We start from the raw sequence: 15,755 nt of genomic DNA, 5'->3' as shown, positions 1-15,755 counted from the left end.
ACGAAAACAGACAGTTTTTGGAGAAACTTAGATTCTTCCAGATGTGGAATGGAATGTGTCAGATAAAAGTCAGATTTTCATTGTGGTTGTCTATGTTCATGAATTGATCCAAGCAGAAAACGGAATACGCATTTCTGGTCAGTCAAAAGAGGTGGGATGGCAGATTTGGTGCTCATCACACCCTGCTTGGTTTAGAAACCAACAGGACTGCACTTTGAACCTCAGGCAACCACAACTATACAGGATTTGGCTTGGAACATTATTTTTCCAAGGATACTCCTGTAACAACAAATGGAAGGTTCTCATGGTGGACAGGATAAAATGGTCAGAAAGAAAGAATTATCAACTTCCTTATTTAAGTGTTGCCGGATGTTTAATGCATATCATGGTAACACAAGGCTAGATATTATTCATGTTATGTTGGTTTCCCTTCTCATGGGAGAAGGCCCGGAAGCTGGCTAAGGATTGGCTAAGAGCTGAAAGCCGGCTAAGGGCCGAAAGCCGCCTCGGAGCCGGCTAACAGCTAAGAGCCGTTTAAAGATCGGCTAAGGGCCAAAAGTGTAAATTATATAGTTATACATAAACGTGTGTTTATGCTGTATATCTTACTGTTTCTGTTCCGTCCACTGAGAGTGACGATGGCTGTTTCCAAGGTTGGGAGCTTTAAGTATTCTGGATATTCCCCTAAAGTTTTGGCACCCTGAGGGTCCTGTGGTTTTTTCCCCGTTTTAGGGTTTCCACGTAAAATTTTGTGTGCACTGTTTTTCCATCTGTATTCTGCTTTGTTTGGTTATTGTCTGTGTGATCAATCCCAATCCTAAACACATCAATTCACTCGATCATTCTGGTCTAGTAAGTTTATGAACCACCTGGTTCTCATCGTTGGCAGGAAGCACTGCAAATTGTTATGACATTAGAGCAGTCCTTGCTTGGGCAAAGTTGACATGAAAAATCATGGCTCTTTCATCTTGTTAGGTGGAGTATGTCACGACATTGGCAGACAAACAAGGAAACAATTGTTGGCTGAACTTGGTTTTCTAAAGGGATCTCCAACTCATTTATACAATAGGCTACCAGCATAGGATTGACCAAAAATCTTCTTCACCTTCAAATTTTCATGTATCACCACTTTACAGGGGGAAAAAGGTGGAGGCTCAAAGTATATAAATGCATTTTCAGTCCGCTCAAGAGATGGCAGCAAATATCCTCACAAAACCACTTGCACTTGGAAATCTTTTAGAAACATCATGCCACTTCAAGTATTGTCTGGTTCACCCTAAAATTCCAATTTATTAAATGTTATAATCATCAATAACCTTAGTTCTAATTCCTATTTACGGAACATTGTTGTACAGGTGAATCTGCAATATGTGTATAATACAAGAAAGCCCAAACAGTATCCTCATCATTTTCTCTATTCCTTCCTAATCTTGTCACAATTTCCCACTGTCAACATTCCAGTGGTTTCGATCTTACCAGATGTACTATTCCATCCTCTTGCTTAGCTTGAAACTGATGAACTTGCATGGTTGCATTGATTTAATTGTTGCTTCTAACTTTTCCCTCTGGACAACCTGTAGTCCTTGGCATGTTGACGTTGAAGAAAGGAAGGTTAGCCAACAATATCATTGCCAAGTCTTCATCACTAATTAAGTGCTTCAGGAAACACAATTGATCACGTTAGCCTTCCCTTCGAATAATGATTGATCAGGTTACTGGATTTTTTCCCTTCATAGAAGCACCAAAGAAATTCTTGCACATGCAAATTTGGCGATGCATATTGGTCTTGTATGTTTTCTACAATGTAGCCCACCCTTCTTGAGCAGTCTTCTTCAAATGAGCCAATCCATTAGTCCACCCTTAAGTTCAACAATCTTTGAACTCTTAGCATGTTTGTCTTTCTTGACCCTGACATCAACCAAAGCATATTGTTTAAGAGAAATTACTTCCAGAACAACATCCTCATAATTTTTGTGTTCGCAGTTTCGACTTGTGAGAATGTCACTTGGTTATAGATTAGTTCCTACGACAGCATACCAACTCTTTCCTTCAAGATCCTTGCATCTTTCAAACCAAGACCTTAGACTGTAGAGTTTGATCTGTGTATTTCTTCACAATTCTTCAATGCATCTAAATAATTGGCATGACTGCATAGCAAACATCCTGACAATTTTCTCTGTTGCAAGCAAGTGCTAGACTGCTGTTCTTTGATCCCATCTAGTACCACTACAAGAATATGAGGAAGGTTTGGGTTAGGTTGTATTATATAAAGTAGAAATTTACAGATACAATGGAAAGTTCTATAAATAGGACCTCCATGTACGATTCTCTATAAATATAACCAGCAATCATATGGATTAAATGTACACTTTTGTATCATATAAATCATAAAGGTTTAACTAACCTCAGCAAACTAGAAGGTAAGCTATACTCTTCATTAGTGTTGCTGTAGATAGCATGTTTTTCCACAACTTTCATGGACCTGTTTATAAAGTACTGAAATGTGTTGGATCTGAAAGGGATTTCTGAATAAAAAAAATATAAATTTGATTAAAATCTCACCCGACTTTAGAATGACTCATCAAAAGAATGTGAGGAAACTCAAGCAGATGCATCATAACCTCTACACCCATCTTCCTCTTCCTCTTCTTCTTCTTCTTCTTCTTCTTCTTCTTCTTCTTCTTCTTCTTCTTCTTCTTCTTCTTCTTCACCTTCTTCCTTCTCATTCATCATCATGATCATGCTTTCTTCATCCTCGAAGCCCAAGAGACACACTTGCGAAGAGCGTTCAGATGTTGTATGAATGTTGGACAATAGCAGGAGAACTCCAGGGTCGGCAGGATCCATATCGAGAACACGCTCCGCAACACGAACAGCTAACTCAATATTTCCATGTATTCTACATGCACCTAGAAGAGCCCTCCAAAGCACAATGCTAGCATTCGCATCATTTGGCATCCCTTTAAGAAGCTCCTCGGCCTCTTGTAAATGACCAGCTCGGCCAAGAAGGTCAATCATGCATCCATAGTGCTCTACAGCTCGAGGAACCTTGTGATGGAAAGTCATAAACAGGAAACAATACCTACCCTCTTCCACTAATCCCGCATGGCTACAAGCTGAAAGAATACCCACAAAACTTACATGGTTGAGATCAGTTTGTTCACACCCCATTCGATGGGCTAAAATTAGAGCTTCATGCCCATACCCATGTTGGGCATATCCTGCCAACATTGCATTCCATGATACTACACTCTTTTCCGGCATTCTATCTAAGACTTTGTTAGCATCCATGATCCTCCCACATTTCGCATACATGTCAATAAGAGCATTCCCCACAAACACATCAAATTCATGATTGCTCATTAGAATGTCATGGTGACTTTGCATCCCTGGCTCTAACGCTGCTATTGTAGAGCATGCATTGAGCAAGCTTACATATGTGAACTCATCTGGCTTCACACCTTCATCACACATCCGCTCAAAGAGTAGCAAAACATCATGGTCAAGGCTGTGTTTGCCATAACCAGCTATCATTGTGTTCCAAGAGACAATGTTTCGCTTACGCATATTCTCGAACACTTGTCGCGCAGTGGTTAGGCTTCCACATTTTGCATACATATCAACGAGAGCATTCTCCACGAAAACATTGACAAAATCTTTGCTTTTGAATATTTGTGAGTGGATCCGCTGGCCATATTCCAAGTCTTCAGATGCCGTACAAGCATTGAGAACACTTACAAAACTGACTGGGTCGGGATGAATTCCCTCCATAAGCATTTGTCCGTGCAACCTTACAGCATCTCCGTGATGCCCATGCTTGGTCAACCCTGCAATCATTGCATTCCAAGTAACAGCATCTCGTTCCATAATCTCTAGGAAAAGATTTTGAGCATCTGTTAAGCTGCCGCACTTGGCATACACATCAATGAGTGTATTCCATGTGAAATTGCTAAGTTTTGCTCCACTCTTCTTGATGTGATCATAAATTTTGTTCAGTTGTTCCAAATCTCCAATTACAGCACATGCATTTAAGATACTCAAAAATGTCACTTCATCAGGTTCTATATTAGAATATTGCATGTTCTGGAACAAACGCATTGCTTCACCCGCATTTCCATTCTTTGCATATCCTGAAATGATAATACTCCAAGACCCTGCATCTCTTTCTTCCATGTTATCGAACACTTCCCTTGCATCGTTCATACTACCACATTTCATATACATATTGAGGAGAGAGTTTCCCAACATATTATTTGCCTTGATTCCACTTCTTTTCAGGAGCTCATGAATAGTCTTCCCTCTTGCAAGGTCTCTGAGACCAGCGCAAGCCTTGAAAACACTAGCAAAGTTGACCAGATCAGGTACCAAATCTTCCTTTCTCATCCTCAAGAAAGCATCAAGTGCTTCTTCATATTTCTCATGTTGGCAATAAGCTTCAATCATAGTACTCCATGTGACCAAATTCCGTTCTGGCATACCATCAAATACAACCTGAGCATCTTCAATGCTACCCAATCGAGCATACATATGAATAATTGTACTAGAGATGAAGATATTCGGGTTCAGGTCATGTTTTACAACATCACCATGAATAAGCCTGCCTTCTTCTAAGGCATTAGATTGAGTGCATCCTTGCAAAAGGCATACATATGTATATGAGCTCTTCTGGTATCCCTGTTCTTCTAGATAGTAAAGGATGCGAATCGCACTATGAAGATGACCTTGCTTACATAGAGCTTTAAATTCCCGAATAGTTATACTGCAGTCTGAGCTGTTGGGTCGTGCAAAAGTATAACTTTTAAACCCCAACTATTAGCCTAAACCGTAAACCTTCTTAAATCATAAAACCCAAATTATCACATGAGATAATGATACAGTTAAACATAGGAAGATCTCATACATGGAACGGTAAACTTCCCTGAATCCTAGCCCTAAACTTCCCCTAAATCCTACTTAAACTTTCCCCCAATCCTTAATCTTAAACCTTCTCTAAACCTTGTTTAAAGCTCCCCTAAACCCTAAATAATCACATTAGATAATAATACATTAACCTAGGGAAATGACATCCATAGAACATGATTAAACCATACAACCATGCAGCTCTAAAACATTACAGCTTAAAGCTTAAACCCTAAAACTATAAAACCCTGAAACCCTCCAAACACGAACATGATTTTATTTACACCTAGGAAGCTTGACATACCTGGAAACAGAAGAAGAAGCAGTATGAAGAAGAAGCTTTGGAGAAGGACCACGGATGAACAAGGCACCCCTTCTGACCATTGATGGAGGGCCCAAACTTCTAGTTCCTTCTAACTTCCATACCTTCCATACCTCCAGGCTCCAATTCCTTCTCTGTATATCATACATACATGCACACACATACATACATACATGCACACACATACATACATACATACCTCAGATTCTTTCCATCTCATACATATATATATAAATTTATAATATACACATGCATACGTACATACATATGCACATAAAAAATGATTTGGAATGTAGGATGTACCACACTTTCTTTATGGTGTATCAAGAGATCTGAATGTCCTTTTTGCGTTTTAACAACCACGCCACACAGGAGACATATAAGAAATGTTTGTTCCCGGAGGAGACATAAAAGAAATGTTTGTTCCCAGAGGAGACATAAAAGAAATGTTTGTTCCTTATCTCTATATCGAATGACCATGGCAGCTCCCTGAGGCTCAACCATGTTTGTTGACTGGAAAGCATGATCCAATCACTTCAAGCATAAAATGCAAGGAGTGCCCACGTATGTGGTTTTAGCCCTTTAAGTCCAACTCTGGGACCCCGTATTGTACATAACAAATGCAAGAGCGAATAGCGATGTTTATTAATGTCATCTCATTGTATATTAACATTTGCTTTCCGCATCATGAGCAAATTGATCACATGTGATACTCATCTATCAAACGTGTAAGGTCATGGTCCGTCAAATTTTATGTATTGTGGTCAAGAAATTTATTATCCAATGCAATAGAATCAATCTGACACACTCTGTGGGACTACCCAAAGACCCATTGAATATGGTGGGGGGTTGGTCAACTATAGCAATTATGCCAGGTGCAAGGCACATTCAAGTGGGGGATGTATGTTGGTTATCATGGCAGACCCCAATTGACAGATACGAACATCAAGAGGAGGGGATGACATAGGTGATAACGGTACAAGAGATCTCGTTTATCATCACCGACAATGCCAAAGCTCAAGCCGTGCTAGAATTGGATAGCCCAATAACACTATGATCTGATGAAGAGAGATAGAAAAATGATGGAGAAGAGAAGAGAAAGAGAAAGAGAAAAGAATACTTCAATATACTATTGGGAAAACAATACAAACTTCTTAGACTCTAAAAATAACAACACCAAAGAACTACTTTAAACTCGATGACTCTAGTCGATAATAGTCATTCCTTCTTCTCCTTTTTCTTCTACTAAGCCTCTTCTCACTTCTTATTCTTCCACCTCCTCCTATTTATAGGTTTTTAGTTGCGTTATTATTGTTGTTTTCTTTTATTTCCTTTTTAAATATCCTCAAGTTTATGTGAGGCATTTTTTTATATCACTATTTCTCCTTTGTCATCCCAAATTTATCATAAAAAACTTTTTTGGAGAGCTCTTGTTATCAGCTTTTTTATACATATTTTCTTTTGAAATTTGGAAGAAGTTATGAGTTTTTTTCTCTACCTAAATCTTCATATCCATGCCTTGGTTTTTCTATCTTTTTTCCTGCTTTTTTCTTCTTCTTTTCTGCTTTTTTCTACTTTTGAAAAATACCTCTAACTTTATATCCCTTCAAGTTCCTTCCTATGTTAATACTTGATCCTTTCATATTGCTCTTTATTATTAGATATCTTAGCATCCAACATATTTGCAAGAGTCTTTCTTACAAACAAAGATTGATTTCACATTTAGTCCCCCTCCTTGCTTGTTGAGTGAATCATTTATGGTGAGCCTAAAAAAGAAGATGAAAAAACTCCTTCACCTTCTAGTAGGCTATAGACAAAGGAGTATAAATAAAATATATATAACAAAATATTGTGTGAGAAAACTCCCTGTTAAGCACTAGAAAACAAAACTCACACTGCTACAGAAACAAAAATTTAAAACATGCCAATGATATTACAATCTTCCCTCTTACCAAACAAACAAAGATTATGAATTAGTTGGGGAATATGGTTGGGGACAAGTTCTTGTTACCAATCATCGATTTCTTGAATATCCTTATCTATTATAAAAATGTAGATAGTTCCATGATTCACAGACTTCTTTAGGCGCCACCCATTCACACATTGTCGCTTTATTCCGTGGGTACGTGTTGGATCAGGACGGGACCACCAAGGCCTTGAACTAAGGAGCTGGAGAGAGAGGGAGAGAGGGAGAGACAAAGAGGGATTAACCAAATGTCTTCACAGGTGCACGGGCCCACAACGCGATCTGATCCAAACCTGTCACTAGATTCCGGACGATGAGCACATGGGCTCAGAGATTCAGAAAACACGCAAACGGATGGAAGCAGATATAGGAATGCATGCCTAAATAGAGAGAACAACGTAGGGAGTCACAGAGACAACCACCGGATACAACAAAGCTAATCAATTAATCAATAATAGAGAAGAATACAACCAGACTTGACCGACAACAGAGCTTCGAGATCTTCACGCACCCACATAGACATTGGTGAGACTCTGATCGAGAGCACATGGGCTTCCTACGCGAACAGAGGCTTCACGCTAGCACACCGAAATGACAGAATAGAAATTGGAAACTAAGAGCTCAAACGGACAACACTTCAACCTCCCCCAAACGATGACCCCCCCCTTTAGAGTTTCAAACCTTCCCTTTTATAGCACAAGGGAAAGCCATTACATCAAAAGTAATGACAACCATTTCGGTCAGAGATCTTCCCATTGATTCTCTACCATCACACGATGTCATTCCTCCCCTCTACTAAGAGCTCAAACCGACAACAATTCGACCTCCCCCAAACGATGACCCCCCTTTCCAGTTTCAAACCTCCCCTTTTATAGCACAAGGGGAGGCCGTTACATCAAAAGTAACGACAGTTGTTTCGGTCAAAGATCTTCCCATTGATTCTCTACCATCACACAATGTCATTCCTCCCCTCTTTATGTGGGTCGTTAAAATACCCAAATCGACTGTCATGAAGACATACATTTTGGCTTATTAGGAGTCAAACACACAACTTCTTGGTCTATGTTGAACCTTTAACCATTGTAATAACATATATAATGTGTAGTTATAATAATTATATTTTTAGTAATTACAATATATTTGGAATATTCTAGAACATTCTTGAATATTTCATGATTATATTTATTATCATAAATATCTAAAATATTCTAGAACATTCTAGAATACTCCATAACGATCTATAAATAGGTGTCTATACATTCATCACAACTCATTCGGTTCAACACCAGTCTTTAGTCGTTAAGCCTACTCTTTGTAACCTTGTTTTCTCATAATATAATTATTATAACTACACATTATATATGTTATTACAATGGTTAAAGGTTTCAACACATAGACCAAGAAGTTTTGGGTTCAACTCCTGATAAGCCAAAATGTATGTCTTCATGACATTGACTATCTTTGTCCTGTCCTCTTATTATTTCGATATTTACACACTTTATATACATAAGACTCCGTTCATGTGCATCCCTACACACCCCCGTTCACACGCATCCGACGAGTTTTCTCCTTGTGGCCGGAATCCCCCACCAAACCGCACATCATCCACAGTATGTGCCAATCTAATGAAGCAGTGGGGATTCAGATTGTCCCTTAATTGTCCTCCCCTGAACCGTCGTCAGTCTAATCCTCATCGGCATCCTCTTCCTCCACCTCCAAATCCGGTTTCAACTCGTGTTGCTTCGTGAAGGCCTTTATTCGCTTCCCCACGATCGGTACGGCTATCCTCGTCCCGTCGAGCTTCCACCAAATGGTATGTTGCATTGTCGTTGGCGCTCATCACCACATATAACCCGAACCACTGTCTTGCGAATTTCCGTGTCGATCGGTGCTGGTTGTCGAGGTTGTTGTTGTAGACCAACACCCAATTACCTTAGTCGGTGCGTTCGGTCGAGAACCGTCCCTTGTTCTTCATCCTCACCTCCTACACCCTTGCCCTTGCTCGCTCCACATCCTCCAATCATCTCTCGAGCTGTCGGATCCGCGTAGCCAACAGTTATTCCCCACTCATCTCGTCCGCCCAGTCGACCGCCATCCACGATGCTATTTTCCTTTCTACCAGCATGATCGGCTTCTGTCTGAACATAAGTTTAGTTGGCATGTACCCGATGTCATGAAGACATACATTTTGGCTTATCAATAGTCGAACCCACAACTTCTTGGTCTATGTGTTGAACCTTTAACCATTGTAATAACATGTATGATGTGTAGTTATAATAATTATATTTTTAGTGATTACAAGATATTTGGAATATTCTTGAACATTCTAGATTATTCTGAAACATTCTTGAATATTTCATGATTATATTTATTATCATAAATATCTAAAATATTCTAGAACAGTCTAGAATACTCCATAAGGATCTATAAATAGGTGTCTATACATTCATCACAACTCATTCGGTTCAACACCAGTCTTTAGCCCTTAAGCCTGCTCTTTTTAACATTGTTTTCTCATAATATAATATCATTTCCATTTCCGATCCTTTCTCTCTCTCTCTCTCTCTCTCTCTCTCTCCTACTCACGAGTCACGACAATTTGAACCGAATGAGTTGTGATGAATGTATAAACACCTATTTATAGATCCTTATGGAGTTTCTAGAATGTTCTAGAATATTCCAAATATCTTGAAATCACTAAAAATATAATTATTATAACTATACATTATATATGTTATTACAATGGTTAAAGGTTCAATACATAGATCAAGAAGTTGTGTGGCAACTCCTGATAAGTCAAAATGTATGTTTTCAGGACATTATCCCCCTTTTTCATTGTAATAACATATATGATGTGAAGTTTCTTTGATGGTATACATGGTTGATCCTACCATGTGCCAGCAGCCCTGGTAATTCCAGCTCCAATAGCGTATATTTAAGTCATTGTAGTTAAAAAGCTCGTAGTTGGATCTCGGGGCGGGGCGAGTGGTCTACCTCTTTGGTGTGCACTGGTTGCGCCGTCCTTTTTGTCGGGGACACACTTCTATCCTTAACTGGTCGGGATACGGATTCAACGATGTTACTTTGAAAAAATTAGAGTGCTCAAAGCAAGCATATGCTCTGAATACATTAGCATGGAATAATGTGATAGGACTCTGGTCGTATTGTTTTGGTCTTCAGGACCGAAGTAATGATTAATGGGGACAATTGGGAGCATTCGTATTTCATTGTCAAAGGTGAAATTCTTGGATTTATGAAAGACGAACTACTGCGAAAGCATTTGCCAAGGATGTTTTCATTAATCAAGAACGAAAGTTGGGGGCTTGAAGACGATTAAATACTGTCGTAGTCTCAATCGTAAACAATATCGACTAGGGATTGGCGGATGTTATATTGATGACTCTGCAAGCACCTTATGAGAAATCAAAGTTTTTGGGTTCTGGGGGAGGTATGGTCGCAAGGCTGAAACTTAAAGGTTCAACACATAGACCAAGAAGTTGTGGGTTCGACTCCTGATAAGACAAAATGTATGTCTTCATGACACCTGATTACCAAACCGTGCGTAGTCTGGTCAGCTCATAGCACATAAGGGAGAAGTTGCGGCCAGTTCTCGACCCGTCCGTCGCATGCTCACACTATCGCCTTCACGATCGGCCCGTTCCCTCATTCGACCTTGCCATTTTCCTCCAGATTATATGTCATCGTGAGGGAAAGCTTGACCCCTCGTCGGTTGAATAGCTCCTCACCTTCTTGCGCATCCAACTCCCCTCGGTCGGCCACGATCTTCCTGTTGAGAATCAAGCTTAACATAGTGCAACGTGTGAACACACCTTTTGAGAATCCATGATTACTCAAAGGTCAAGAGTCATACCACTACTCTCTACACATTAACTATGTGTCACAAAATCATATTCTATACACATAACTAATGAGTTACATATTCCCCATGATTATGAGTCTTCACATTCCCCAAGAGAGAGAGTGGTTGTTGTAAGTTAATGAAGAGAGAGGGTGACTCTATATAAAGCACCCTCCTCATACTTCATACTAGTCGGTTGTGACTCCTTGTTATGCTACATTTTGTAATTCTTATTCTACTTGTGAAATATACACCTTCTTCTTGAGTATTTTATTTCTCTTGCTTATCTATCTTGTGTTCTCTTCTCTCCTCTATTTTTTTTTTTTCTCTCTCTCTCTCACACACACATATCTATTCCGTTGCACAAGAATCACCATCGATTCTTTACATGGTATCAGAGTGATTTGGTAGCTCGATTGAGCCCCCTTGCCTCATCGTGATTGTGTGTTGTGCTCTACGCCGACGTTCAAGAAGAACCGGTTCATCGCTATCGTAGTACCACTATATAGCTCGTGTTCGAGAGAGAAGGAAAGGAAGAAAGGAAGCTTAATTGACAATGAATACTCAAATGGGGAGCGCTCTCCCTAGTGAGAAGTTGGATCGCAACAACTTTGCATCTTGGGAGTACAAGATGCACCAATACCTTGTCGGCCAAGGCTATTGGAGTTACATCAAGGGAGTACAAGAAAACCAACCCGACCCGAAAGACGCCGACTATGCAACTTGGGAGCAAGCGGCAAGCCAAGTGATGTATTGCTTGGCGACATGTGTTCACGACCACATGCTCGGCTACATTCGAGAGGTCGAAAAGCCAAGAAGCCGAAGGAAGCGTGGGAGAATCTACGAAAGATTTTCGCCGCCAACACGACCGCGAGAAAGCTTCAACTCCGCCAAGAGTTGAACAACATCCAACAACGGGATATCTCCATTACAAGCTACACCTTGAAGATCAAGGAGCTTTGTGATGCACTCGGCTCGATAAGTGTCAATGTGAAGGATGACGAAATGGTGCAAATATGCCTCGGTGGCCTTGCACCATGGTTCGGCGCGATGCGGACCGTCGTACTAGCACGGGAGAATCCGCCCTCCTTCTTTGATCTTCAATCCATGTTGTTGGTCGAAGAGAATCATGTTCGAACAAGGAGCAACACCTCGGAAGGCCACATGCTCTACACGCATTCGGACAGAGGAAGAGGACGCAGTCGTGCAAGAAGAGGCCGATTCGGCCAAGGATGAGGCGGATGAGGTCCAATTTACGAAAACAACTCTCAATTACGGCAACAAGATGGAGGCCATCAAGGAACCTTTGGAAGAAGGGGGAGTCACCATTCTAGTTCGAGCGGACAAACCTCAATCGGATGCGGATATTGCGGCAAAGTCGGCCACCGTGAAGAAGAGTGCCGAAAGAACATGCGTGAGTCGGCTTCCACTAGTCGACAACTCACCAATTACGCCGCCGACTCCGAGTACGACAACTACGGTGGATTATTCGTAATGAAACATAGAGCGAATTCTATGTCGGCCTCTACTTCTACTAGTGCCTCCAGTCCGGAAGACGTATGGTTTGTCGATTCCGGTGCCTCGAACCATATGACGTCGCATCAAAAATGGTTCCGAGAACTTCGAGAGCCAGACCGACCCGGCTATGTCGAAACCGGAGACGACACTACGCACCCGATTCGGCACATCGGCAATGTTCCGTTCGGAAAAGAAGGTAAGCAAACTTACATTAAAAATGTCTTGCATGTACCAACTATCACGAAGAATTTGGTCTCCATTGGCCAAATTGTAGAGCAAGGAATGCAAGTTCGATTTAATCAAGGCGGTTGCTTCATTGAAAAAGAGGGCCGACTCATCGGGCGCGGACGAAGAGAGGGCCAAATGTTCATTCTCGACTCGCACAAGATGAAATCGGCCATGTTCGCAAAAGGCAAGAAAGTTGAGTCCGACATAGAGTTATGGCACAAGCGGATTGGCCATATCAACCTTCAAAAGCTCAAGGCGATGTAATCGAAAGGAGTCGTCATCGGACTCCCAACCTTCAAAGAGAGAGAGATTGAAGGCGTATGTGCGGCTTGCCAATTCGGCAAGCAACATTGGCATCCATTTCTGAGGGAGAGGAATGTAAGCAAAGGCATACTCGACGTAATTAATTCCGATGTATGGGGATCGGCTCAAACGGCGACATTCGGTGGATGCCGATACTACGTGACCTTTATCGACGACTTTTCTAGGCACACCTGGATCTACCCGATATGGCAAAAGAGCGAAGTGTTCGAACACTTCCAAAAATTCAAGAGTGGAGTTGAAAAAGCTACGAGTCGACACGTACGGTGCCTTCGATCGGAAGGAGGCAAAGAATATTTCTCGGATGAGTTTACACGCCATCTTTGAAAAGAAGGGATTCAACGAGAATTTTCGTGTCGATATACGGCACAACAGAACGAAGTAGTCGAACACAAGAATTGACACATCCTCGAAGTGGCACGGGCTATGCTTAACGAAAAGCACATGCCGAAATCATATTGAGCGGAAGCAGCTAACATGACCGTCTATCTCATGAACGGTGTACGACATCCGGCGTGCATGAACTCACGTCGCATGAGTAAGTCCATTCGCGCACAAGGAAAGAAGCTGAATCTATCACATGTTCGGATATTCGGCTCCATTGTGTATGTGCACATCCCCGATGAAAAGCGACAAAAGCTCGACCCGAAGTCGGAGAAATGTATCCTCATAGGATACTCACTAGCGCAAAAGGGGTACAAGTGTTATAACCCCTCAACTCGAAAATCTCGAGTAAGTCGAGACGTCGTTTTCAACAAGTCCGCATCTTGGTACGCACCAGAGACAACTTTGACTTCGATTCCGCTTGACCCGAATTCCGTTGAAGAAGCCGAATATCGGCTCACGCGCATGTTCGAAGAAAGCCCAATTACAACAAGGCTTAGTGGACCACAAGAGCCCCTAAGTGATCAAAGCACATCTCGCTGAGTTCAAAGCTGGACAAAGGCAAGGCGAAAATGCCGGAGTATGAAGACGATCACTTCGACGACAAGTAATCGACTCACTCCTTCGATAGTGAGTTCGAAGGCCTTGAGATCCGGACAAATGGAGCAGAGAAAGCCGTAGTATCCGCAAACAAGAAGCTCCTACAATCCACCCGTGAAAAGAACCCCATAAGCCAATTCGGCTACAACGATTATATGGCGTACCATTACGCCTTTAGCAATGGCTTGTCGAAGGAGGGGGAACATTTGTTGGAGACAGAGCTCCCAAGTGGCACTATCCATGTTGGCAAGTTTCAAATGGAAATCAATGAACGATTATGGTGGGAGGCGAGGATTACGCCCATAGAGTGCTTGAAAAGGGTTGATATGTGTCGACGCATGTACAAATGTATTGTAGGTGTGGGTGATGAAAGGCAAGATTTCATCCTAGGTTTTGTGGCATGGATCAATGTAAGAGGCAATCTCCTTCTTAAGGGTCTTGTTGAGGCGTTTGGTGCGGCCATTTGTCTGAGGATGGTGTGGGGACTTAAGGATAGTATGGATACCTAGTTGAGTTGCAACAATGTTGAGGACATCCCCGTGGAACCGGCGACACTGATCAGATAATAGCTGGATGGGGCTAATGACGGAAAACAAGCTCGCAATTGGTGGATAGAGATCAATCACTCTTGTGGACTGAGGGCCACCTGGACTATGCTGAGGTGGGGGACAAGAGGGCTATCGTGTTGAAGGGGGATCGGGGAAAGATCAATTGCTCATGTGGACTGAGGGCCACCTGGACTTGGCTAAGGTGGGGGACATGACGGCTATCATGTAGGAGGGGGATCAGAGAAATTCATGGGACAAGAAGTTCGTGGGGAACCTAAGTTGAGGGGGAAAAGGTGGATGCTTGGATGTGGGGGACTGCCGCCCGTCGTCTCTACCAATATGTGAAATGCACATAAGAGATCAAAACCAACCTACTTAGCTTCTTACTTCTTGCTCAATTTATAGTTGATACAAAGGTGCCCATTTGGATTGGCTTAGCTAAAAGGGTAGGTCGGCTTAGGTACATGCATCCTAAAAAGGGTGTGCTAAAAGGGTGGCACAAAGGAATACATGCACACCACAATAGGAACATCCAATCCACAATACTTACTGTCGGGTGAGTGATCCGATTCATTTCCATCCGAGTCTTCATTCTCAGGCATTTTGCCCTTCCCTTTCTCCAATTTCGAACTTGGTCGCAACGTGCTATGGTCGCTCGGTGGCTCCTATGGTCCACTCAATCTGGTTGATATTGGACTCTCCTATGGCGTGAACAATAGTCGATTGTTCTCCTCTGAGTCTATATCAAAATCGGTTTCAATTGGATCGGATGGAGCTGAGTCGACTATGTACCAAGATGTCGATTCATCGAATACGACATCCCTACTCACTCATGCCTTCTTGGTGGAGGGGTTGAAACACTTATACCCCTTGTTTAGATATCAAGCTCAATTAAGCTTAGACATTTAGTTAACCATGAAACTTAGTAATTACCTAGATAGAAGTGTTGACTATAAAGCCTTAAATACGATTCTGTACTTAAGTAAATGGGATACATTCTAGATCCTCCACTCCCAAGTACATTTAATATAGGAATTACACCGTTGTACCTATATTCTACTCACACATGTGCACCTTTGCACATGAGATGTATATATACCTCATTGTGGG

The 15,755-nt window shown here is 41.6% G+C and overlaps 1 protein-coding gene across 5 annotated transcripts; it reads right to left on the bottom strand.

Annotated features, from left to right (window-relative positions):
- Positions 1-1,262: 1,262 nt before the first annotated feature.
- On the bottom strand, positions 1,263-5,358 carry LOC147857645 (pentatricopeptide repeat-containing protein At1g11290, chloroplastic-like). Of its 5 annotated transcripts, none has more exons than XM_087327622.1 (5): positions 5,204-5,358; positions 2,712-4,771; positions 2,563-2,672; positions 2,405-2,482; positions 1,263-2,217 (listed from the first exon to the last, which is right to left on the bottom strand). In XM_087327622.1, the coding sequence occupies exons 1-3, from the start codon at positions 5,281-5,283 to the stop codon at positions 2,602-2,604; spliced, it is 2,211 nt and encodes a 736-aa protein (XP_087183748.1). In that variant the 5' UTR covers positions 5,284-5,358; the 3' UTR covers positions 1,263-2,217; positions 2,405-2,482; positions 2,563-2,601. The 5 variants fall into 5 exon arrangements, with proteins under 5 accessions (XP_087183748.1, XP_087183749.1, XP_087183750.1 ...); XM_087327623.1 differs by having other exon boundaries at positions 2,563-2,657; XM_087327624.1 differs by having other exon boundaries at positions 2,563-2,654.
- Between the last annotated feature and the right edge of the window lie 10,397 nt (positions 5,359-15,755).

This window comes from Azolla caroliniana, unplaced genomic scaffold (genome assembly GCF_043228905.1).
Source record: "Azolla caroliniana isolate FFs.n. ecotype wild unplaced genomic scaffold, voAzoCaro1.0.p SCAF_11, whole genome shotgun sequence".
NCBI lineage: Eukaryota > Viridiplantae > Streptophyta > Polypodiopsida > Salviniales > Salviniaceae > Azolla > Azolla caroliniana.
Note: the sequence above shows the minus strand (reverse complement) of the source record. Positions and strands in the feature narration are given on the sequence as shown.

Excerpts from the sequence above, each read along its gene's own strand:
- LOC147857645 (XM_087327621.1), bottom strand. The coding sequence starts at position 5,283 with ATGGTCAGAAGGGGTGCCTTGTTCATCCGTGGTCCTTCTCCAAAGCTT. Across the intron at positions 4,772-5,203 it reads GCTTCTTCTTCTGTTTCCAG|CTCAGACTGCAGTATAACTA; the intron begins GTATGTCAAGCT and ends ACGACCCAACAG.